This window comes from Cupressus sempervirens, chromosome 4, assembly GCF_028749045.1.
Source record: "Cupressus sempervirens isolate cs-2001-9-10 chromosome 4, ASM2874904v1, whole genome shotgun sequence".
NCBI classification, from domain to species: Eukaryota; Viridiplantae; Streptophyta; class Pinopsida; order Cupressales; family Cupressaceae; genus Cupressus; species Cupressus sempervirens.
Genome location: NC_143121.1, coordinates 677,272,196 through 677,296,116, shown reverse-complemented (window position 1 = coordinate 677,296,116; position 23,921 = coordinate 677,272,196). Strand labels below are relative to the sequence as shown.

Here is a 23,921-nt window from a genome sequence, read left to right as displayed (position 1 = left end):
CTAAGAATGCTTCAAAGTCAAGTTAGGGGCATTAAATGACCTCAAAAAGGGCCAAAAAATGGGGGATGAGCGAAGCTGGTCCATAGGATTATGAAGTTTTCTAGCTGAGATTATAGTCAAATCTTCTAATGGTTGTTGGACACAATCTATGGATTCTGAAGGAATCCCCTTTAGATGTAGAAGATGCTTTCAAATAGGGCATGTTGTTGAAGATTGTAAACAGGGAAGGGCTCCTAAGAGTTGCACATGGTGGAAAGATGTACTAACTCAACACTATACAGTACAAAAGATGGTTGAGAATTAGCATAGTTTCTCTAAGGTTATAGTTGAATATGGTGGTAGTGAGGTGCCTCCTGAGCTTGGTTGCTCTCTCAAGAAGCAAGGGGATAATTTATACTTGGATGGTAGTGATGGGGGTAGTGTTGGGAAGGCTACTCAAGTGGAGGTGGTTACATCAATTGGAAGGAAGAAATCTAAAGGGTTGGAACAAAGTGTACAGAAGGAGATAGATTGAGAAGATAAAATTGTGGAAGAGATGGGATCTTATGCTAAGGAGTGTAGGGGTGAGCCTGGTGATATTTCTAGTATGTAATGGGTTGAAGCCTTAAGAATGTAAGGATGGCAAGTGATCAAAAGGAAGAAGAATAGGCTTCCTAGAAAACTAGATATGGTTCTTCGATCTCACACAAAATGGATGGGTTGTTGAGGTTGTTTCTTTTCTTTGACTTTTTTGTTGACTTCTTGGTTTTTGATGGGATGGTGGAACCTTTTTTTCCACTTTTTTTTTAGGGTAATTCTTGTCTAAATAAATCTTTATTGCCAACCAAAAAATGTATTTCATAGGTAACATAATTTTGTACTTGCTAGTACCTTTCTTCAACCTTCTAAAAAAGATAGTGTCCATCTTTTCTTCTTCATCATCATCAGGTTATTCTTCAACTTTGGTTTCTTTGAAAGTCATTTTAGATCTATTCTTGTCATTCCTAAATTTTCTCATCTCAAGCAATGTCAAAGTGTCAAATAATTGCTCCTTGGAAAACTTCTTAGGATCGTAAACTTCTTCAATAGCCAAAAGTGTCACTATAAGTGTCGGGTAATTTTATGAAAATATTTTCCATAAAGCCTTCATCAGTTACGTTGTCGCCTTGATTCTTGATTTCATTCAATATATTTTTAACTCTTCAAAAGTATATCTTAATACATTCACATCTTTTATTCTAAGATTCTCATAATGTCTCTTTGAAATCAATTTCTTAGAAAGATTCACTTTATCATTTCCTTCATAGATTTATTTCAATTCTTCCAAGATCTCATAAACACTTTTCAAATTAATAACTTTAGAAAGTTATGGCTTAGATAAAGCATTAGTAATTGCATATCTTTCCTTCTCATTCTTCTCATATGGTTTGATCTCATATGAAATTTGTAAGCCATTATGAGGGAGCACATACATTGTCTCCACATGTTTCCAAGTCTTGTAACTACCAACTAAGACCAGATAACCTTTCATCTGATCTTTCCATAAACTATAGTCTAATCCATTAAACATAAGGTATTCAATTTATGTGTCATCATATCAGCCGCTAGCAACTAAGTTCAACACCAAGGAACCAAGCTCTAATACCAATTGTTTAACTTTGAGGAGGGTAAATAGGTTGTTCCTACAAATGTATTAAAACTTTTGATCTATCAGTTAACACTTAACAATAAACAAGTGCCACTTAAGATGTGCCAGTTATAGCATTGTAAATCACCAATGTAAAAATAAGCATGAATGCATAGAAACACCAACACAATCAACACTAGGATTTATGTGGAAACCCCAAATTGAGAAAAACCAAAGAGAAGCTAATGCTCATGCAATGAAGAAAACCAACTGATGCTATTTTGTACAATAAGGCTAATTGCTAAAATTGTTACTACAATATGAAAGGTTTATGCTGATAGGATTAACCTGCCAAGATGGTCATGCCTTAGAAATACAAAAAGGCTCACTACTAAAAGAATAAGGCTCACCACCAATAGGCTTATAGATAATACCTGAAAGATGAAGTATGAACTACCACAGAATAAAGGTATCGAGTCTTTGCAATTCTAGTTTACGACTATTTTGACCTCCTTGAATTAGGTAATTGAGTAATTTTACACTACCACCACATATAGGTCATATAAAATAAACAAGATCACATGAATCGAATAAACTATCTTGATTTTGTGGACTTGCATAAAACCTTCTTGAAATGGTCTTCTATTTGTACTAGATGTACGCCACAAATCTATCAGCTAAAATAGATTTAAGATAGGACATTACACCTCAATAAATGCAATGATCCTCAAGCATAACAACATGCCACAATGATCACTAGTACCAATGATTATACTTGAACATGATAAGAATAACTATTGGGACCAAAATTGAACCATATGCATCATAAAGGATCAATCCAAAAATATGATCCACCAAAACAATGCAAAAAAACACCAAAGTACAAAATGGTAAAATAATTAGTACTTAGCTAATGGTAACACACATCATTTGATACAGGTAATTAGTAAAGGAAAACATCCAGTATGAAACCATCCAATACACTACATAAGCACCAAGCTTCTAGTATACAGTTACTAACACGCCATAGGTTTATTTAAGGATTTTGAAATCAATGAAAACCATCAACTTCACATTCTAATAGAGGATCCACAAGGTCTTTTGTGGACTAGAGACTTCAATTGAAGAATTTTTTAGATCCTTCTATAAGATTCTTCTGAACAATCTTTTGGTTATTACTTGTCCTTTCCCTTCATTTCCTCTTACTCAACTAGAATAAAAACTTTCTATGGATTGGGGTCTATCTGGTTCTTATGCCAAGTTTGATAGCTTAAAAATTTAAGGAAAAATACTAAATGCATCCCCACTAGACCTCGGCAATTCAAGCTAAATTTTGATGGCATTGGGACATCTTAGGGCAATCTTGTTGTGGGGGAGTAATAAAGATGATTTGGTGAGATGGTGGCAGCCTATAGTAGTAATCTTGAGGGAAACACAAATCATCAAGTTGAAGAGTTAGCTCTACTATGGGGTCTTAAAATTGTCCCTTTCAATCGAGATTATAATTTTACCTATAGAAGATTATTTTTAACTCATTTTTAATGTTGTTGATGGTATATCTAAGATCAAATCATTTGTTTAATGAATTGTGGGAGATATCCACAAATATCTAATGGGCCAAGAAATCTTTGAAACTACTCATGTCTTTAGAGAAGGTGACATGGTTTTTGATGCCATACCAATGTTGGGCTACCAGATTGAATGCTTGGAATGAGGGAGGAATAAAATCTCTCCCAAATAAAGTTTAAAATCTTATGATAGAAGAGAGTTGAATTGTCAACACTAATGGAGGACATTTGCCTATGTTTGATGCAAGTTTTGCTATGCACAACCATGTTTGGCATTAATTTTGAAGGCTTGAGAAAGCAAAAAAAATATTTGAAATTGAATTTCAATAATTGCATGACTTGTAAATAGGACTTGGTAATGTGGACTAATTGAAGGGATTAGGATGGTCATGTCACATTTAGTAATGTCAAGTTGAGCACATGGTGAGGGATTGAATGTAGGAACTATGTGAACCTTAAGGAAGGTTATTGAATGATAAGATGGTTGTAAAGAAACTTGGCAACAAAGAATATAACTGTTTCCACATAACCCATAATAGATCTAAAATAAATACGGAATTAAAATCCACATGCAAGAGAATAGACAACATACTCACAAAATTGTGACACAAGATATACACTAGAAAACCCTCATTGAGGGAAAAAACCTAGCCTCCAAAAGCATCCATCACCATATATTATTCAGCAAAAATACCATTGCCATACAACCATGGAAGCCTTCATGGCCATAGCCACAATTGAGCAAACTATGTGAACAAGCATGAATCCACACATCCCATGTCATGCTTCCAATCTTCACAAATGTTCCCTTGGCTAACCTGTCAAGCGTTGTCTCGCTCAACTCTTGCCTTTCTCTTCACTCTTACTCTCTACAACTACCCTTGTGGCTACTTATATAGTAGCAAGTCACACAAAAACTGCTAAGTGGTATTACATAAACCATGTGCTAAAACCATGTGCTACCTAACCCACTGACCCCACATTTAATATTGGGCATTTAATTCTTTTCCCCAATATTAAATAATTACATAAAACATTATCACAATATTACAATACAAATCATCAAGAATATTCCATGGGAATCTTTACATATTGCACATCCATCTAGGTGGAACATTACATGATAAAATAAAATTAAAAAAATAACAATATTATGCAATGTGTGCAACACCCATTATCTCAAAAATCTCCCACTTGTTGTATGCATTGCATAGGGTCAATCTGTAGCCACATAAATGAACAAGGGAACAATCCCTCCCAGCACATCCACCATCATGAATCAAAATACACCAAGTGCTCCATCTTAGTACCCATAACAAAATCAAAGTATCCAGCATCTCAAACATGAATGATCTCACCTCCTATTATGCCACTGCCACTGGACATACATAGAAGCCATCCAAAGAGAAAGCCAGCCACCCAACTTGTCGCATTAGAAGATCATAAAATCTTGTACCAACTGAAATTTCAAGCACAAAAAACCTGATCCAAAGGTAATCACATGTATCCGTAGTTGTCAAAATATCCATAGTTAAAATAGCACCCACAGCAAGTGTCAAACCCATCCAACTATCCATACCTCAAAGGTATAACAAGTGAATCTCATATCACCGACATATCTAATCTATAACCTGCAATCACAAGCCTCAAGAGCAATACCTGCCACATATATACCAAGAAGCTCCCACTGCAAAAGATAATGTCAAATCTATAACCAATCCACTCACAACATCTCAAAGAAGTGAATCCATGTAGTATCAAGGACATCCACAATACATAAACGAATATTCTACAAGAACAACTCTCATAACAAGTCTCCAATAGTCTCCCAAATTCTCCACAACCAACAGAGGAAAGAGATAAAGTAATAACCATGTCATCTCTCACATGACATACATAAGCACAAACTAGTGATCACAATCTCCAACCAATCTTAAATCCAAGACTAGAGCAACCATGCAAATCATAACATGTATCATATCCTTCTACACACACCTCTAGATTTGAACTGTACAAGTATGATCTCCTCCATAAAACCCCAACAAGAAGCCTCAATAACACCCAAATCATACCATATACCTAATCATGGATGTAAGCCTCTCACAAGAAGATCAAACTCATAAAACCATTCCTAAACCAAAGAATAACCATTCCTAATCAAGGAATATGCCCAATATAAAACCATCTCCCAAACTCAACCAACATAACAACATATGCACATGGAGATAACCAATGCTAAACCATCTCTCAAATGAACCCTCCAGAACTAACTCATGTATCATAGCTCAAGATCCATATCCATGAAAGATAAGCATAAATATAATGCACCTGAGAAAAAAAATGGGCTATACCTCTCAAGTAGCAAACCGCCGAGTAGACCAAGAGTGGGGAATGAGAATGCTCTATAGAAACCCAAGTCTCCAACCAAGACTCATCTAAGAACAATCTCCTCTCAATTCCATATTAGGTGACTACTCCTCGGACTTCCTGCTGAAACGATCAACCATCCCAACAAATACTTCTCTAATCCAAGAGAAATCAGCATCACCACCATCTCTAAGTATCCATGAGCACTTGCAACCAATCAATCCATGCCAACTCCAAATGCAACATAGCAATATCATGAAGTATCCAGTGTATGATCAGTGTACTCAATACCAAGAAACTAAACCAAGATTAATGTCAAAGTTCCAACCATGGCCTCAGGAACATAAACATGACAACATGATCTAAACCATCCCAACCAAAGAGATAACATGCTCCACATGAACACACTATAACATGTCACAACTCTAAACATGTATCAAGAGTATACCATGACATAATAATGAAACCATCCTCATAATAAGGATAACATGCAAAATAAAAGCATAAACCACACCTTTACCAAGAACCATGTGAGTCCTCAAGATGAAACCATCTCCACATACTAGGAAGAACCATCTCCACACACCATGAAGATAACCAAGAACTCCATGAGTCCTCAAGATCTAACCATCTTCACACACCATGAAGATAACCAAGTGCACCATGCAAATGTCAAAGACGCTTCTGTAGCAACAGGATCTAAGACAAACCTCCAACATTTGCAAACACTCAATAAATATATCAATGCCAACAACTCCCACTCAACCATGGTACCAAGTCACCTATGGCATCATAAAATCCATCTCCTACATGAAGATCCAAACCAAATCAAGAACTAATCATGCATTGTCACCCCATCATTGTCACAAGCTCCCACTAAACCATGTATCCAAGCTATCCATGACATAATGATGAAAAACCATCCTCTAACCATGAGAATCAACTAAGGAATCAAACCATCAAAGAACTCAAAGTGCACATCATGAGCTCCTCAAAAGAAATCAAATAACCATGATCCTCAACCAAGAAGATATACCACCATAACTGAATAAAAAATCCAAGCTAATGAATATCAAAGATGTACCTGTATATCCAATCATGTCATGCCAAAATCCATGACACCATGATCACATCCATGAACCGAACATTTGGCTCTCAATATGTCTAACCTGTCAGCATAAAATAGTCAACCACAATCCTCCACCATCATTGTACCTGGTAACAACATCTCATCCCTTCTATATGAAGAAAAAATCAGCAAATCATGTGACTTAGGGCATAAACAACCCAAATCCAAGCCACCTAAATATGCATTAATAATGAAAGATCAATGGGCAAAGACAACTCATAACCAAGCCATAAATGCAACCTGTAAGTATAGACCACTTACAACACTGCACAACTTGTAGATCCAACAAGTCATCATACATATCCAAATCAAACATTGATAACCATATCATCATGAGACCAAACTTGAGTATACAATGACATCAAAACTTAAATCTCCAATGCCATAAACTCACAATGTTACCATAGTGAAAATATACCTATAAACTATTCAGATCAATATATCACCAAATAAACCAAGCCAAACCTACACCAATTTTGAACCAATGTGTAGAGCTCTCCAAGAGCTTTCCGTTGACTACTCAATGTCCAAAATCTAACTCCATATGCCCAAGTTATGCCCTAATCTGTGCTCAAAATAAAAATCATCTACTTTTAGGGCTCTTAAAACCTAACAAAATTTTAAAATCATAGAACCAAACTTATACCATGTTGTAGTGCTCTGAATTAGCTTTCCAACGCCTATAAGAACTCTGAAATCTGATATTCTGAGATAAAGTTATGGCCGTTTTACTAAGACATTCTTTTTACCATTTTCATTGCGATTTTTTTTTTTTTGTGATGAAAATTTCGACGGGATTAAATTTGACGGTCATCATGGGCTGAAATCAAAAAACTCTTTCATTTCCTCTGAACATGGCCAAACTAGGGCATATTATATATCAAAATTTATGGAAATGTCAACCCGAATCTAATGGTGAGGTCTATTTTTACCCAGGATGTCATTTCTGCAAGCTCCCCCCAAAACCCTCATTTAAATGGAACATCCGAAAAATCCTTTTGTCCAAAAAATTTCAAATGCCCAAATCTTTTTAACATCTCATCATAACAGCAAACCCAAAGCCCTGAGATCTACAATAAATTATTCATATATCTTGCCCTTTCTTTTATCCTGTCATGCATTCCCAAGGATTCAATCTAGGGTCACAATAATAAAACCATAGCTCTGATACCACTTGTAAGGAAACTTGGCAACAAAAAATATAACCATTTCCACATAACCCCTAATAGATCTAAAATAAACACGGAATTAAAATTCACATGCAAGAGAATAGACAACATACCCACAAAATTGTGACACAAGATATACCCTGGGAAACCCTCATTGAGGGAAAAAAACCCAGCCTCCAAAAGCATCCATCACCATATATTATTTAGCAAAAATACCATTGCCATACAACCATGGAAGCCTTCATGGCCATAGCCACAACTGAGCAAACTATGTGAACAAGCATGAATCCACACATCCCATGCCATGCTTCCAACCTTCACAAATGCTCCCTTGGCTAACCTGTCAAGCCTTATCCTGCTCAACTCTTGCCTTTCTCTTCACTCTTACTCTCTACAACAACTACCTTTGTGGCTACTTATATAGTAGCAACTCACACAAAAACCACTAAGTGGTATAACATAAACCACGTGCTAAAACCATGTGCTACCTAACCCACTAACCCCACATTTAATATTGGGCATTTAATTCTTTTCCCCAATATTAAATAATTACATAAAACATTATCACAATATTACAATACAACTCATCAAGAATATTTCATGGGAATCTTTACATATTGCACGTCCATCTAGGTGGAACATTACATGATAAAATAATTTTTTTTTTTAAATAACAATATTATGCAATGTGTGCAACACCCATTATCTCAACAATGGTATCATTTTTGATGCAGGAGCATCTTGGGTTTGCTTGGTGACTACTTTGGAGTTCATGGGAGGAGGCTCGATAGTTGCTTTGGTAGTTGCTTGGACTAGTACTCAGTCAAAGAAGGCCTAGTGCTTGGCATGCTCGAGGAGCTCAACATCGTCTATGGAGCTCGGCATGGTCTTTGGAGCTCAGCATGGTCTTGGAGCTCGACATGGTCTATGGAGCTTAGCATGGTTTTGGAGCTCAGCATGTTCTATGGAGCTCGACATGGTCTTGGAGCTCAGCATGGTCTTTGGAGTTTGGCATGGTCTTGAAGCTTGGCATGGTCTTGGTTGCTTGGCATGGTCTTTGGTTGCTTGGCATGATCTGTAGAGCTTGGCATTGCTTAGGAATTTGGTGCCTATTGTAGGTTGTGTAACTAATTTTCTATAATGAGTTAGAGGATCAAAATTTTAGGTATTGAAGAGGGCCTAGAATACTAACTATGGTTTGAAGCATAAGTTCTAATTCATTCAAAGCTAGGAGATATCACAATTTTACTAAGACATTGATTTTGGGCATTTAATTGTCGTTGTTGTCTGACTTGTAGCATTTAATTTATGTATTTGTATTTAATTTTTGTTCTAGGATGACTTGTGGCTTAGATTGGTATAAGTGGGGGTTGTGGGGAAGTCTTTATTCATTATTCATCCATCATGGAGACGTGGAGGAGCTTGGAAGAGCGAATTTGGAGAAGAGCTAGTAGCTGCAACTTGGAAAACAAGGGGAGATCTTCCTTGGGGATTTCTACCAGAGTTGATCTAGGCTAGTTAGTGTTTGGATTGGATCTTGAGGGATCTTGCAGAACTATTACTTGCTTTATATTTGGTCGTAACCGAGAAGGCCTTACAACCTGGCACATTACATGTAATCAGTTATATTTTATGAATATATTATTGTAATTTGGTATCAGATCTTTTGTTATTGCTTCTTGCTATTTTGTTTCCACTGTGTAGTTATTTGCTAGGAGCTAGGACATCTCCTTTGGGGATACTCCTGCCTTACACTGCATCAGGTGGTATCAGAGTGAAGGTTTTTCTTGAGTGTGTAGATAGATCACCGAAGCTGAGGCAATTTGCACTAGGACTTGGATTAGAGAAGTAGATCTGAGTTGGTCTTGATCTGGTGGTGAATTTTCTTTCAAGAGTCCTAGATCTTTTGGTTGTGAGGTGGTAGATTATGGTTTTGACTTGCAATTGTAGAGGGCTTACAGATGGATCGATGGATGCAAAGATGGAAGACTAATCTTATTGAGGCATGATCATAAAGAGTTTGTATATTGCAGATCCGTGGTCCTGGACTTGTGATGTGGTTCCTAATTGTTCATGTGAGGTGGCAGGTTGCGATCTGACTTGAAAACAATTAAGGATTGTCACAAGGAGTGTGGGAAGGATTTTTTGTAGAGGGTTTATGAAGATCTTAGAATATGGCTCTAAGAGGATTGGACCCTGAGATGATTGTGAATCTCTGTGATATGATGGAAAGGAGGTTTTCTGAGATGTCTGCTTGGTTTGAAGCTAGCTTGGCTGATCAAGTTAAGGATGGGGTAAGGAAGGAATTTTGTAGATGTTTGTGGAGTTGGAGTCTACTGATCTGGAAGAGAGTTGTTTGGCTAGTTAAGAGACTTGTTCGTGAAAGAAGATGGCATACCAAGGTCGTGGTGGAAGAGTTTGGTTTTGTTGATCAAATTGCAGAGTCTGATACAAAACTTATAGAGCAGCTAGAGGTTGTTTTTGAAGATATTCCTAAGCTTGTTGATGTTGGGATAGAGGTTGGTTTTCATGATCAGTTGGTTGGATCTGACATGGAAATTGCAGAGCGCTCGGTCATGGATGATTCAGTTGCTATTGGTGGTGAGTTATATATTGTAGAGCATCTTGTTGTGAGCAATGAGATTGCTAGTATTGAGAGTTTGGCATGTGTTAATGAAGATCTACATATTGCTACTGATATGGAGTTTGTTGCTACTAGTGAGGATTCACTAGTTGTTGATGTGGATGAGGGTTTGTTGATGAAGCATTATGTTCAATTTGTTCCTAGGAGTGAGCATGTTGATTGGGTGGTTGAGATTCTAGTGTGGATGATGTGCAGATTGGTTTTATTGTCCTTGTTGGAGTGGAAGCCTTTGGTGAAGATGAGGTTGGTTGTTGATCTTTCTTTGGGCATCAAAGTGTGGGACACAGTTTTCTATTTACCTGGGGAGTCTGATGTAGGAGCATCTTGGATTTGCTTGGTGACTACTTTGGAGTTCATGGGAGGAGGATCAATAGTTGCTTTGGCGGGTTCTTGGACTAGTGCTCGGTCAAAGAAGGCCTGGTGCTTGGCATGCTCTAGGAGCTCGACATGGTCTATGGAGCTTGGCATGGTCTTTGGAGGTCGGCATGGTCTATGGAGCTTAGCATGGTCTTGGAGCTTGGCATGGTCCTTGGAGGTCGGCATGGTCTTGGAGCTTAGCATGGTCTTGGTTTCTCAACATGGTCTTTGGTTGCTCGACATGATCTGTGGAGCTTGGCATTGCTTAGGAATTTGGTGCCTGTTACAGGCCATGTAACTAGTTTTCTATAACGAGTTAGAGGATGAAAATTTGAGGGATTGAAGAGGGCCTAGAGTACTAACTACGGTTCGAAGCATGAGTTCTAATTCATTTGGAGCTAGGAGGTATTGCAATTTTACTAAGACATTGATTTTAGGCATTTAATTGTTGTTGTTGGCTAACTTGTGGCATTTAATTTTTGTATTTGTATTTAATTTGTGTTCTAGGCTGGCTTGTGGCTTAGATTGGTATAAGTAGGGGTTGTGGGGAAGTCTTTAGTCATTATTCATCCATCGTGGAGAAGTGGAGGAGCTTGGAAGAGCGAATTTGGAGAAGAGCTAGTAGCTATGGCTTGGAAAACAAGGGGATTGTTGGGTGGGCTTGCGAGCACAAATTGAGATCTTCCTTGGGGGTTTCTACTAGAGTGGATCTGGGCTAGCTAGTGTTTGGATTGGATCTTGAGGGATCTTGCAGAACTATTACTTGCTTTGTATTTGGCCATAACCGAGAAGGCCTTACAACTCGCCACATTGCATGTAATCAATTATATTTCATGAATATATTATTGTAATTTGGTATTAGATCTTCTGTTATTGCTTCTTGTTATTATGTTTCCACTGTGTGGTTATTTGTTGGGAGCTAGGACATCTCCTTTGGGGATACTCTTGCCTTGCACTGTGTTAATTTTGCAATGGCACACAGATGTGTAATTAATAAATTTCTTTTTCTTTTTTTAAGGGTGCAAATATCATATATTTGGAGAAAAGGCCTCTGTGCATTCTGATTTTTTATATGCACAAGTGGATCATTTTGAGGGGATGGAGAAATTTTTATACCCAAGAAGGAACACAAGACTTTTTATGTTTCTTTTGACAATTTTTTTTTGTGGAAGGTTTCCCTAATTGCATTGAAGTTTGTGATTTGAAACCTAGTTGTGCCTCTCTACAAATCTCTTTCTGCATTATAAATTCCAAACTCTATGGAATATTTGTAAAGAGGAAGAGGTTTGAGTTTATCAAGTCCATTAATGTATATGATGAGGGTTTGTCAGTGCAATTTGGCATCTCCTACGAGGGTTGATTTTTCATAGTGGGAGTAATTTCTTTTCAAATCAATGAATAAGTAATAGCACAAGCTAGGAAGCTATTCATGGAGGGTAGAAAGTGAAAGAAAACTAGTCATCTAAAGCATAATGAAATTCTTAATAGATTTTTTAGAGAGAGCTTTGGTTAAAATGCATGGTGGTTATGAAAGGGAGTAGCTGCTATCGCTATGGAGCTAGGTTTAACTTATGGTCATTTTACTTTAGAAGGTTGGTTTAAAGGGTATTATCTCTTATTTATCACTTTATGTACCTTGACCTTATCTCTTATGTATCCTATTAAATGCCTTAGAGAACTCTATTAGGGAAGTGGTGGAGGTTGCCAAAATTAAGACAAAAAAACCTTTCCTCTACACCATGTCCTAATTTATAGGTTGTGTATTTTTCACTAACTCTGTCCATTCAAACCCATTTTTTTCTAGGAAGCCCTAAATTCGAGCTCCCCCACCTATTAACATCATTGATGCTCCCAAACCAAGTAGAAAGAAGTGTATATGCTATCCTAATTCCTCAAAATTGGATTTTAGGCTAAGAATTCTTGAAACTCCCACACCTGCTACGATTACTATGAAATCTATAGTTAAAAAAGTAAAGCCTCTAAAAAATTGGCTACCATTAAGAACAAAGGAAAAGACCCTTCTCCTCATCCAAAAAGCCTAGGTTCTCCATTCAAGAGGTGTTTTAAGTGAGGAAGAAGATGAGGGCAGACAAGGACATAGAAAAATGAAAGCAACCCATGAAGATTGCATAGGTCATCGACTCGCTTTGTCAACAAAGGTAAAAAATCACAATTGGTTGACTATGATTTGGATGGTAGAGGATCAAGGAAAATAAGAACCTACATGAAATGGGGAGGAGAATGTTGACAGCAAAGGAGGTGAAATGGAAAAAAAACTAAGATTTGACATAAATTTACAACTACTGGTCCACCCATATTTCTGGCGGTATGTAAATGAAGCTTGTAGACTTAATTGAGGACATTATGTCAAAGGAAGAGAATGCTAATGTAACTATTGTTAAAGGTAATTGTTAACTACCATACCAAAACCCCTAATTCGATCACACTATATTGAGGACCAAGGTTCTCGACCTGGAAAGGAAGATGGGAAGTATCTCAAGGTTTAGCCTCCATGTGATGGATAGTTTGGCAACTTTTCGTGTAAATAAAGATGTTGGGAAATCCCATTGAGCATGAAGTAACTAAAAGAAATTGTTCAAGTTCCTAACAAAGGAATGAAGTCATGTGCTCCAAGTATCAAATCAATTGGTCATGCATAGCTTTCTCTAGATTTTTATTGCAAACATTGTTAATTACTCCTAGGGGATTTTTGTGAGAACTTCATTTTTTACTATTGGTAATATGAACTATAGTCTTAAGGGGAACATTTTGATTACTTGTAGTTTGTTTTTGGTATTAGCTACAGATGTGGTATTGTGTGTTGTATGATATAGTTTGCAATTTGTTTTAATATTTTTTGTGATGATTTGTTGTCAATGTGTTATTAATTTCTACTTGTTAGTTTGATGCCTTTCCACTATGCTTTTATAAGGCATAACACCCTAATTTTCTTGTAATTAATATTTTAAAAAATTATAAAATAACTTATTTTTGTTCAACTCAAGCACAAATCACAAATGACCTCTAAAATCACAAATGACAAAACACAAATCACAAATGACCTCTAAAATTATTCAAACATCACAAAAAAACTTACTCTATCAACAAAAGCTATCTATCTTTTCTATACTGATAATAGAAAACGCCTTTCAAATTTCAATAATTAATCAATATTCATAACAAACTATAAGTAATTACAAATTATCAAATAACAAATAAATATTAATATAATAAACAAATTATCAGTTAACAAATAAATATTGATATAATAAAAATAAGGTCTAGAAATTTTCTAGCCATACACCATCCATTCAACTTTCAAAATACTTTGTCTAATATAAATATCAAAAACTTATCATATTGAACTAGCATAAACATTATTTAATAATAATAATAACACAATTTTCTTGTTCCCTATTTAGGTATCCCTTGTCCTATCGATCATAATATAATCTTAAGGACTACTTAGGCTTCTACAACAAATATTTAATGATTTGAAATTTATTGCATTCTAATCATATATTTTTCAAACCATGTTGTCACTGCTTTTGTACCACGTACATTTAAGAACCACCATTATTTTTCAATTATTGTTGCTTCATTTTCATATATCCCAATAAAAATCAGTAATAAAATTTACTCTACGATGCCAAACTATGCTCAATGAATTAGACCAGCACTTTTAAAATTGTTAATAATATTAAGTTCTCAACATTAATATCATTAAAATGTGCACCAGTTTTAATGAACTCAGACCACATTGTTTATATTGATGATTAGGTAAAAAATGCAATCGTAATATCGTTCGAATGCTTGCCTATTCAGGTTCGGTACCACTTTTTATTTTTACAGCACTGAGCGAGGAATTAATTTTCTCAAGTACAATTAAAGTAATTTTAGAGATTTTTTTTGTTATATCAAGAATTTGTTGGGCGAAATGTAAATGTAATTATCCGATTAAAATGTGAAACTCTTGATTTCCATGTGGTATGCTAGAATTGCAAGTAATACGCATCGTCTTTATATGAGGAAAAAATATTTTTTCAACTTTTCAGAATTTCAGAATAAAAATTAGTAACTTTTTTTTTTTTTTTTGATGGAGGGTTCAGACCTGCGAGGCAGCCCAGCGAAGTATGAAACCTGCGCACTACCAACAAGCGAAGGCCACCTAGACATTTTAAGAACCCGATACAGGCCCACTCATGCCTGAAACCTCTTGGGCTTAGAGCCAATGACTGAAGAGCATCCACGCTGCCAAATTTGCCCGGGGCACAATCCTGGCCTTGTCCCTTATGATGTCTTTGGGCTTTGCACTCAGCAAGACTTGATCTCTGGTGGGCTCTTTGTGAGCCATTCAACTTCACCAGTAGACAAACAGCCCGTTGACAGTAACTTATTTTCAATAAGCACAATCAAATTTATTTTGAACATTTGGTTGTTACAATAAATATTTGTTAGAGCTAGTGAAGATGTGATTAGGTAATTTGAAATCTTGATTTCTGTTGTGGTATGCTAGAGTTGCAAGTACTATGCATCATCTCAAACATCCTTAAAATTTGTTTTTACTCATTGTGGTTAACTCATCTGATATGGACCAGTTGATGTAAAAATTATTACATGGTCAAAATCAGAAACCAACAAATTAAATTATATACAGCCAAAAAGTACTGAAAAGTATTTCAATTAACTTCAACAAATTTAGTATTATACAACCAGATAGTACTGAAGCATATGACCTGTAATTTATGACACTGATTATTCATTGCTAAACTAGTACAGGCCTGAAAAAGTCTCATAAATGATATAGTACATAATGTAATTGGACCCTGATTCAACCCACATATCTAATGAACTTAAAAAATTCCACATTCATTGAAAAACGTCTTAGTTGAATATATAACTTGAATGGACAAACTTGTTGAATTTCAAACCAAAATATATATTTCATTCCATATAAACCAGAAGCAAAAATATTTTTATGTTCAATCTTTGCTCACTTGCAACCCAAGTCATGGGGGGATAGTTGTGCTTAAAAAGGGATCTTAAATGTCTTCCAGAGTCATAAAAAAAAATTTCCCTAGTGATTTTCTCGTCTTACTCAGTGTACAATATTGAAAAAATCATTGTACCTGTTTTCTCGTCTTAGTGTAGGATGTTAGCAGCATAACATAATAGTTGTTAGCAGCATAACATTCAACTAGGGAGTGGAAATCTGATGTTGTTAACTTAATTACTTGAATAATCTATTACAGTGTCAAAGCAAACATAAATTCACTGCTCAAAATAAATAAAAGATGATTATTTTAAGAAAGGAGAGATAAGCCTCAAAAATCACAAAGCTTGCAAATATAATAACATATTGGAAGGAAATCAGGCCCAACGGCCCTTTTACACAGCAATAGCAAAATAAGGATTGACAAAAGCCTCCTGATTGTTAGTCAAAACAGAAGTACCAAGTACACTTCATAAATAAGTCTTTATAATATTAGTGAATACAAAGTTAATGAACTAGCAATGTACAACTAACTCAAATGTGAGTAATGAAGAATGAGTCTAAATTGAGGTAGACAGATGCACAGCATTCTATATTTAGGCTTCTAGTTTTATTTCATTTTTCTATTGTAGCCCAATTGGTTTTCCCCATGAAGGCATGAGTCAACAATTTGCCTTTCTAAAGCTGACCAGAATTTAAGCATTAGACTCCTACTACTAAACTGATCAGAATTACAACATGAGAATTTCCTATCGCTGAAACCATTCTAGCATTCTACGATGTAACACTTCCTCCTATATCCCAACAACCACATTTACGGGGCACATTTACGGAGCACACATACAGACACAGGTTTCCAGGGGCCAGAGTAAGACGATCCTATCTTTAATTCCTTGACTTTTCAGAATGAATTAAATCTGATCGAGGCCGAACACTTTGGAAGCAACTTCTCGTCTCTGTCCATGACCTGGTTGTCAATCAACACAAATCAATATATTTCTGTCATCCATAGCTTTTTGTTAAAAGAGTAAAAGAAATTGACAAAATGAAAAAGCATCACAAAACTCTATACAAAGCTTTTTGCCAGATTTCCCATTATATTCATAGACTGGAAAAGTAAGATGTTAAACAAACTGTCCGAAAAGAAAATCAACTAGACGATCAAAGCTACCTTCTAGTAGCTTTATTCTTGTAATTGCATTGTTTCAATATTAAAAAAGAAAATCAAATGAACCTAAGATGTTAAAAGAAACTGATTAAAAATAATAAACACCCTTCCAAATCTCCCCCATCCTAAATAAACCAACATTCTGAACTATGAAACTAACTCGCTAGCTAAAACTACAATTAGAGAACAGATTCTTATTCAACTGTTTTGCGCATTGTTTGCAATCAGTTCCATAAAATACATCCCTAGTCCTTGGACTACAGAATCCCTTGAAATGTGAAATTCTAAAGCAAATATGTAGATATGATCCAAAGCAAACTAAGCTGACCAATAAATAACCACCACACACTACCAATGGGCTAGAGAGTGATTAAGGAGGATAAACAGTTCAGATTGATAATTGATGCTTGCATATCCATCTTATCTTGATTGCACTGTTAGATCTCCATAGAAATCTGAACTCATGAGCCTTGCAATTGGCGTGCTAAAATTGAACTTGCTTCTTCCATGAACAGGAACTGGAGAAAATGCTAATGTTCTTTATCTGCTGAAAAGAGCAAATTGAAATAACAAATCATGGATGGCCCTACCATCAGCAGTCTCACCTGTTATGCTTCAATAGCATGACTTAGCCAAGGAATCTAATTAAGGAAAAATGAAGATTAGTACTACTACATCTTTTCTTACAACACACAGGTTAAGTTATAGAACTTATGGGAAAATTTGTATGACAGATGAAAAGTCTGCTCCACGGTCTTTTTACAAAGGTTAACATTACTAATATGGATTGTGAAAGTGTAATGCTCTTTACATACAGCTTCTTTACTGGGAAGATAAAACAATGCACAGACTGTCCAAAATAACAGGCAATCTGCATATAAGTGCAATACTTTCAAATGGTTCAACAAAATAGTTGTCTATCTGACTGGATACCATAACAATCGTTACCTCTAGAACGACAAACAGAAACTTGCAAGCCAAGATGTGAAGCCTGCCACTCAGGTAGCAGTACTGCCGCTCTTAGTCCTGCTGAGATCTAGATGATGTCTGTACCAAGAAAATAAGAAACAGTAAGTTAACATTATCACTCCGAAGAAAGAAAATCTAATGCACAGGCAAAACCAATTATACTTTGCCTAAAACAAACAGATAGGTTGTAAATCACGTATTAAGAAATCAAGAAGCTCTCTGAGAATAGAAATAGAAATTAATTCTTTGGCAATCCTCCTCAACTAAATAATTGCGACTAATTCCCACCAATACAGATATCCAGTCTAAAATAGAATAGAAAAATATTATGTTACTAAACTGTATATCAATCTACCTGGTAATGCAAGTTGTTCCTCATTCTGGACGTCCTCAACCTGAAAGTTGGTCTGATCCACTGCCACCCTGTGTGAACTGCTGCTGAGACGGTGGCGTAACGATGAACCGTTGATGTAGTGGAACAGGTGAAGCCACTGATGAAAAATAAAATGAAGTGTTCAAACTTCCACATTTGAAGAAAGTGTAACATAGAACATAACTTGGGAAAACTGAGAGAAGCACGTCTATTGCTAGTTCTACCTGCTGAAGGAAATGGTCCCTGAATTGCTGGCACAGCTGCTCCATATGGTTGTGAAAGGGTAGTCACAGGACTAGCTCCTGGTGATGCAAAATGCACAATGTGAGGACCAGGTACTGCATAACTTGGAAGGCTAGGATAGCTAGGTCCAGTCTGGAAAGGTTGACCAATGTGTACATAAGGATATACAGCTGGATTTAGTGTACCATGCGATCCATATAACTGTGGGTACTGTGCACCTAGATATGGATTGAATATATTCTGCAAAATGAACATGAAGAGAGCAATCGTAGGCAATGGGATGGAAGCTTGATAGGCATATTAGCAATAAATTAATATCTAAATCTAATACTTCTAAATTTGAATTTCTGACTTCTTTGACTAAAGAAAGCCTTGAGAATAAGAAATTTTAACCTGTGTGTACATGTACTCCGATGGCAATGTTGTTGCATATCTGTCATAATCAAGCCATGTTGAGGTAAATTGTTACATATTTCCTAGTCATTATCACTTTAACATAAAGGAAATCTGGCACCAAGAATACCAAAAGAATATTAACCCACCCATAAGGAGGGTACGGAATGCTTTGCTGGTAGAATGGAACAGTTTGGGGATAAGTTGGGCTTCCAACATATGGCTGCCCACCCTGGGGAGCTCCCAGGTAGGGACTTCCAGGGCGCATTCGCCCTACAAAATTACAGAAAAGAACATACACAGAGTTAGGACCAAGAAACCTAAAAGCACAACCTAAACTCTAACACTGTGTTTCTATGATGATCAAAGATGCTGATTTTGTATTATTATGTATACATGAGTTCTCTAATTTTCGACATTATCCTAATCCTTCCATCACAAGTAATAGGCCATCAGTAAAGAGTGCACAAGCTTCTATAATAGACCATTTATTTCCTGTACAATAAAATTAGTATGGATCATTCCACCTTCTGAGGATATTACAATAACTTTTATTCGACTTTGAAATTTCATTGTTAGATATCCTTTAAAATAGATCATGTTTCAATCAAAATCTACATCAACTAGTAGTTCCAACGCCCCTGATTCACTTAAGACATCCTCATTAAAATTCCCAAATTCCTAATTTTCAAGAAGTGGTTTGGAGAATATTATACAAACACCTTTCCATTTTGGTTTTGAATAGGTAAATTAAAGCATTTTTTAATATTTCCTTCGTTGTAGGAAAAAATAACAATATAAAAGCTACATGACCCATTTCATAACTTTTAAGTGAGAAAGGACCATAGAGAATGCACAGCATAAAGGTAGGCAACATCTTCACAGCTTCTTTTACCAGGTCAAGCATGTCATGTGGAATGTAACAGGATACATAACACCCAATGCATCAGCATTTATTTTGCCATTAAATATTAGTTTAGGAAACTGAATTTATCTATTAATGTTCAATTTGATTGCAGCACATTTTGTGCTATGTGCAGTGCAAATCCTAGTGCATCAGTCATAATTTACATCCAGAGTTAAATATTTTCCCGCAGGTTATACCAAACAAACAAATGCAAAGATGCTTTCATACATAGAATTAGAACAATCATTATGATTTGTGTGGTATGTCAATTGGGGATTAAAAGAATAAGGAAGAGAAACGACCACGATAAAATATGATTTATAAAGAGACGAAGATGGAGATAGTTTTCCAAACATTCTGAATAAATGAAGCTTAATTAAGCAGATGATATGCCTCATTTCGCACCCAGTGAAAAGCTATAATTCATGTGGTATATATTTTTTTTCAAAATTTTAATAATATATGCCAGTTTAGGTGCATGCAGTCACATCAACAGCTATGTAACCCTGGAATTGTTTTCTGTGAACATTGTGGATAAGCAGGAAACTTCATAAACACTTCCTTATGTATGACCGTGTGAACTTCAAATGCATGTACGCTAGACCTTTTTTTCCAAAATTTGATTATATACACCATTTTCAGGTACAACAAATCCCTGCAACCGCAATTTTGGTAATATATGTCATTTCAAATATAATAAACTCTTTGCAACAGCTCTACAAAACTGCCATCGCAGCTGCCATCATTATGTCATACACAATATTCCATGGCCATTCCATTTAAACACACAATTTTGCAAGGTAGTTCCATCCAAACACACAATGTTGCAAGTCTGTCCCATCCAAGCATGGAATGGCCACTCGCAGCTATGGTTTCAAATATGATGTTGGACATTGACCAGTTTACAAGATGCAAATTCTCTTCAATGCCAAAGAATCAAAAATAAATCATTGCACTTAATAATGTGCATGCAACTGAAACCTAGATTGAAGCAGCAATATTTCCAGTTTAAAATGTGACAGGGGTACAAGCTCTGTTCAGGTTAGAAAATAAAAAATACTTTCCATGTAAAGGAATTGGAAACAAATTATGGAACGCAATAATGTAGATGCTATCAAAAAACCAGAAGCTGAATTAGAATCATAAATCCAACCGCTTTTGAATGTGAACTAGAAGAACTCTGTTTGAGTTCAAAATGGACGCTCTTGTAGATGCAAAGAAATTGCATGACATAGAATTGCAAATGCCATCAAATTCTAGGAAAATCTACAAACACTATAAGTGCACATCCAATTAAAATAGCAACAGGGTAAACTAGTTACATACCATAAGGTGGAGAAGGGCGAGGCCTGCCAAGTGAAGCCAAGTTGCAATTAGCTCTCCTGCCGTCTATAATTGGAGCTGGATCAGCACATGCTCTACGTGCTGCATCAGGCTCGTGGAAAGTCACCTATTCCCTCAAGATAAATCCCACCAACAGAAATTTGAATAGCAGGGTTAGTTTAAAGCATGTAATGGAACAGACAGATTTTATAGCAAATAAATGAGCCACAAGAAAACGTGGCAGGGTGATCCTAGACGAAAATCATGAAAAAAGAAATAAAACAAATTTGAGGTTAAAAAGAAGAGCTACTTGGCGCAACACGCAAGACACATAATATTACGAATATGATAGCTAAAAAAATATTTAAAAAAGGAAAATCCAGGAAGTACTAATATTGAAAAACACTAGTTAAGAACTCACAAATCCATAGCCTTTGGACCGGCCCGTGTTCTTATCAGTTATAACCACAGCCTCTAAAATTTCTCCAAACTGCTCAAAGTACCTGCGCATGGTATCACTTTGAGTCTCCCATGCCAAACCTCCAACAAAAACTTTGGTATGGGTGGTATCTCCAAACTGCGAACCTGTAACTGAAACTGATCTGAGAGCCCGTGTTCCCTGTATGGGTTGATAAGCCATCAGGCCTTCCAAGCACAAGGACTACGCAGATCCACTAGTAACAAAGGCCCAAATCAGTCAAAAGACCGTGCACCCACCAAAAATCTTTCCCCAAATCAATGAAACCTCCACTAAAAATCAATGAACCCACCACTTGCTTTGACAGAATCCAACAAGCCCACGCCCAAGCCTCGCTTGTTTTATGTTGAATAATGATCCTTGATGGCTAACGAATGCTTAATTAGGTCAGTAAGAGTCGTGTCCCCTGAAAACGCAAAATTTCTCCTTTAAGACAAAGGACCCACTTTTCAATATCGCCTGGTAAGCCCTGTAATAATCAATTTACAAACACCCAAATCCTGAAATCAACTGTGAACCAATCCTTCCCATTAAGTTATGCTCTGTTCATTCCACAGGAGCCTCTGCCTAATCATTTTTCTTGTAGAGGGCACGTCTAGACTAATAAGAATTACAATATTAAGAACAATAGGGAAATAAGATGAAGAAGAAGAACACCATACTTGTGGAATGGCTGGGAACAAGAATCTGACATGCTGTGCAAAAGCTGACCTGGAAGAGCAGGCCTCTTGAGAAGAATCTTCAAGAGGTATAACGGAAAATCAAAATACCCCTAACGGTGTTGGTGATCTGCTTAACTTTAACTTCACCTCCAACAACGAACCCCCTAATTTTAGGGTAAAATATTTCACTGTTGAAGAGTTCCAAAGTTTGTTTTCGCTCTTCGCTCATCAAACGCACGCTCGTTTTCTATTTTTAACACTGGATTTTACGAGACACTGTAGATTATTTATTTTATTTAAAAAGTTTGTTTCAGATGGAAGGTTAATTTTATGTTTGTGTATATATATGTAAATAAACAACAACAATTTTGATCAATGAGAATCAAATCTAAGGTTTCTACAATAATTTTGATTATTAATATTAAGGTCATGTGAGTGAGTTGAGTCTAACTTCACACGGTGTTTTGTTTAGAAATCTTTATTATTTTGGTTTGAGCAATTGTACAAGTTTTTATTATAATTTTGTTTAATTTTAAAAAAAACTTGTTCTTTAATTCAAAATAAATAAATTATAATTTTCTTAATTGATAAGAATTTTTATTTAGAAATAAATATTACATATTAATTTTTTTTTTATTTTTTTTATGAATAATTTCTTTTTGTTGTATAAATATAATTATTTTTATTAAAGTAGGTTTAATGATTTATACAAATTATATCATGTAAGTTGATTAAGCAATGTGACTAATTATATGTATATTAGAAAAAAAAAATTAAAAACGGATATATTCAATTAATTATTGGAGATTATTTATTAATCTAACTTTTGAATTTTAACTTAAATTATTATTTATGCTTTTATAACTTGGTGTATACATACAATGTAAATTTATTGATGTCATCTTGATACTATGTTATTAAATAATTAATGTAATATATAGAAAAGGTATTAATCATTTTTAGATGGGTAATAATGAATTAGGGTTTTGATTGTAATATAATAATTTACAATAGCGAGCAACTCTACCACATATGTGAAAGGCAAAAAATTGCAAACTAGAAGAACTTCTTCTCCCATATGAAATATTGGGAAAGTAAAAAAACATTGAAGGGTGTCCCAAATACCTAACACCTCTACTATGCAAGAATAACTTTGAGGCCCTAGGAAATTATACAAAGGATAAGGGTCTTAGAACAACGCATACCACAAAAGAAATCAGAGAAAAAATAGCATCCCTAAAACCTGTAGTCATCTATCACCTTGGTAGAATATGGTCATCATCACAAACAATGGAGATAAGAAGGATAAACAATCTAGTTTTGAGAAGTAGAGTAAGAATTGGAACAAATAAACCAGATTTGGATCAAAATAACACATGGAAATCATTGGAAGCAAAAACCCTAAGGAAAAATGATTTGGACAAAACAAAATTACTCCATTCAACAGTATGCAACAAAGATCAATAGATAATGGTGGAGACAATCTTAGAAAGGCAATAGGTTTTTTTCTCTAAAAATAAGTATGCCCAAAACAAACAGATGGGATTCACAGCTAAGTCATGGCTAACATAC

General features: G+C 35.6%; 1 protein-coding gene across 3 annotated transcripts; it reads right to left on the bottom strand.

The window, feature by feature from the left end:
* Window positions 1-16,302: 16,302 nt before the first annotated feature.
* On the bottom strand, window positions 16,303-22,610 carry LOC149563068 (RNA-binding (RRM/RBD/RNP motifs) family protein). Of its 3 annotated transcripts, XM_089826481.1 has the most exons (10): window positions 22,350-22,573; window positions 21,980-22,156; window positions 21,631-21,883; window positions 21,213-21,336; window positions 19,129-19,252; window positions 18,980-19,019; window positions 18,568-18,826; window positions 18,326-18,461; window positions 17,950-18,048; window positions 16,303-16,800 (listed from the first exon to the last, which is right to left on the bottom strand). In XM_089826481.1, the coding sequence occupies exons 3-8, from the start codon at window positions 21,847-21,849 to the stop codon at window positions 18,361-18,363; spliced, it is 867 nt and encodes a 288-aa protein (XP_089682607.1). In that variant the 5' UTR covers window positions 21,850-21,883; window positions 21,980-22,156; window positions 22,350-22,573; the 3' UTR covers window positions 16,303-16,800; window positions 17,950-18,048; window positions 18,326-18,360. The 3 variants fall into 3 exon arrangements, with proteins under 3 accessions (XP_089682607.1, XP_089682605.1, XP_089682606.1); XM_089826479.1 differs by having other exon boundaries at window positions 21,631-22,156; window positions 22,350-22,610; XM_089826480.1 differs by having other exon boundaries at window positions 21,980-22,407.
* Between the last annotated feature and the right edge of the window lie 1,311 nt (window positions 22,611-23,921).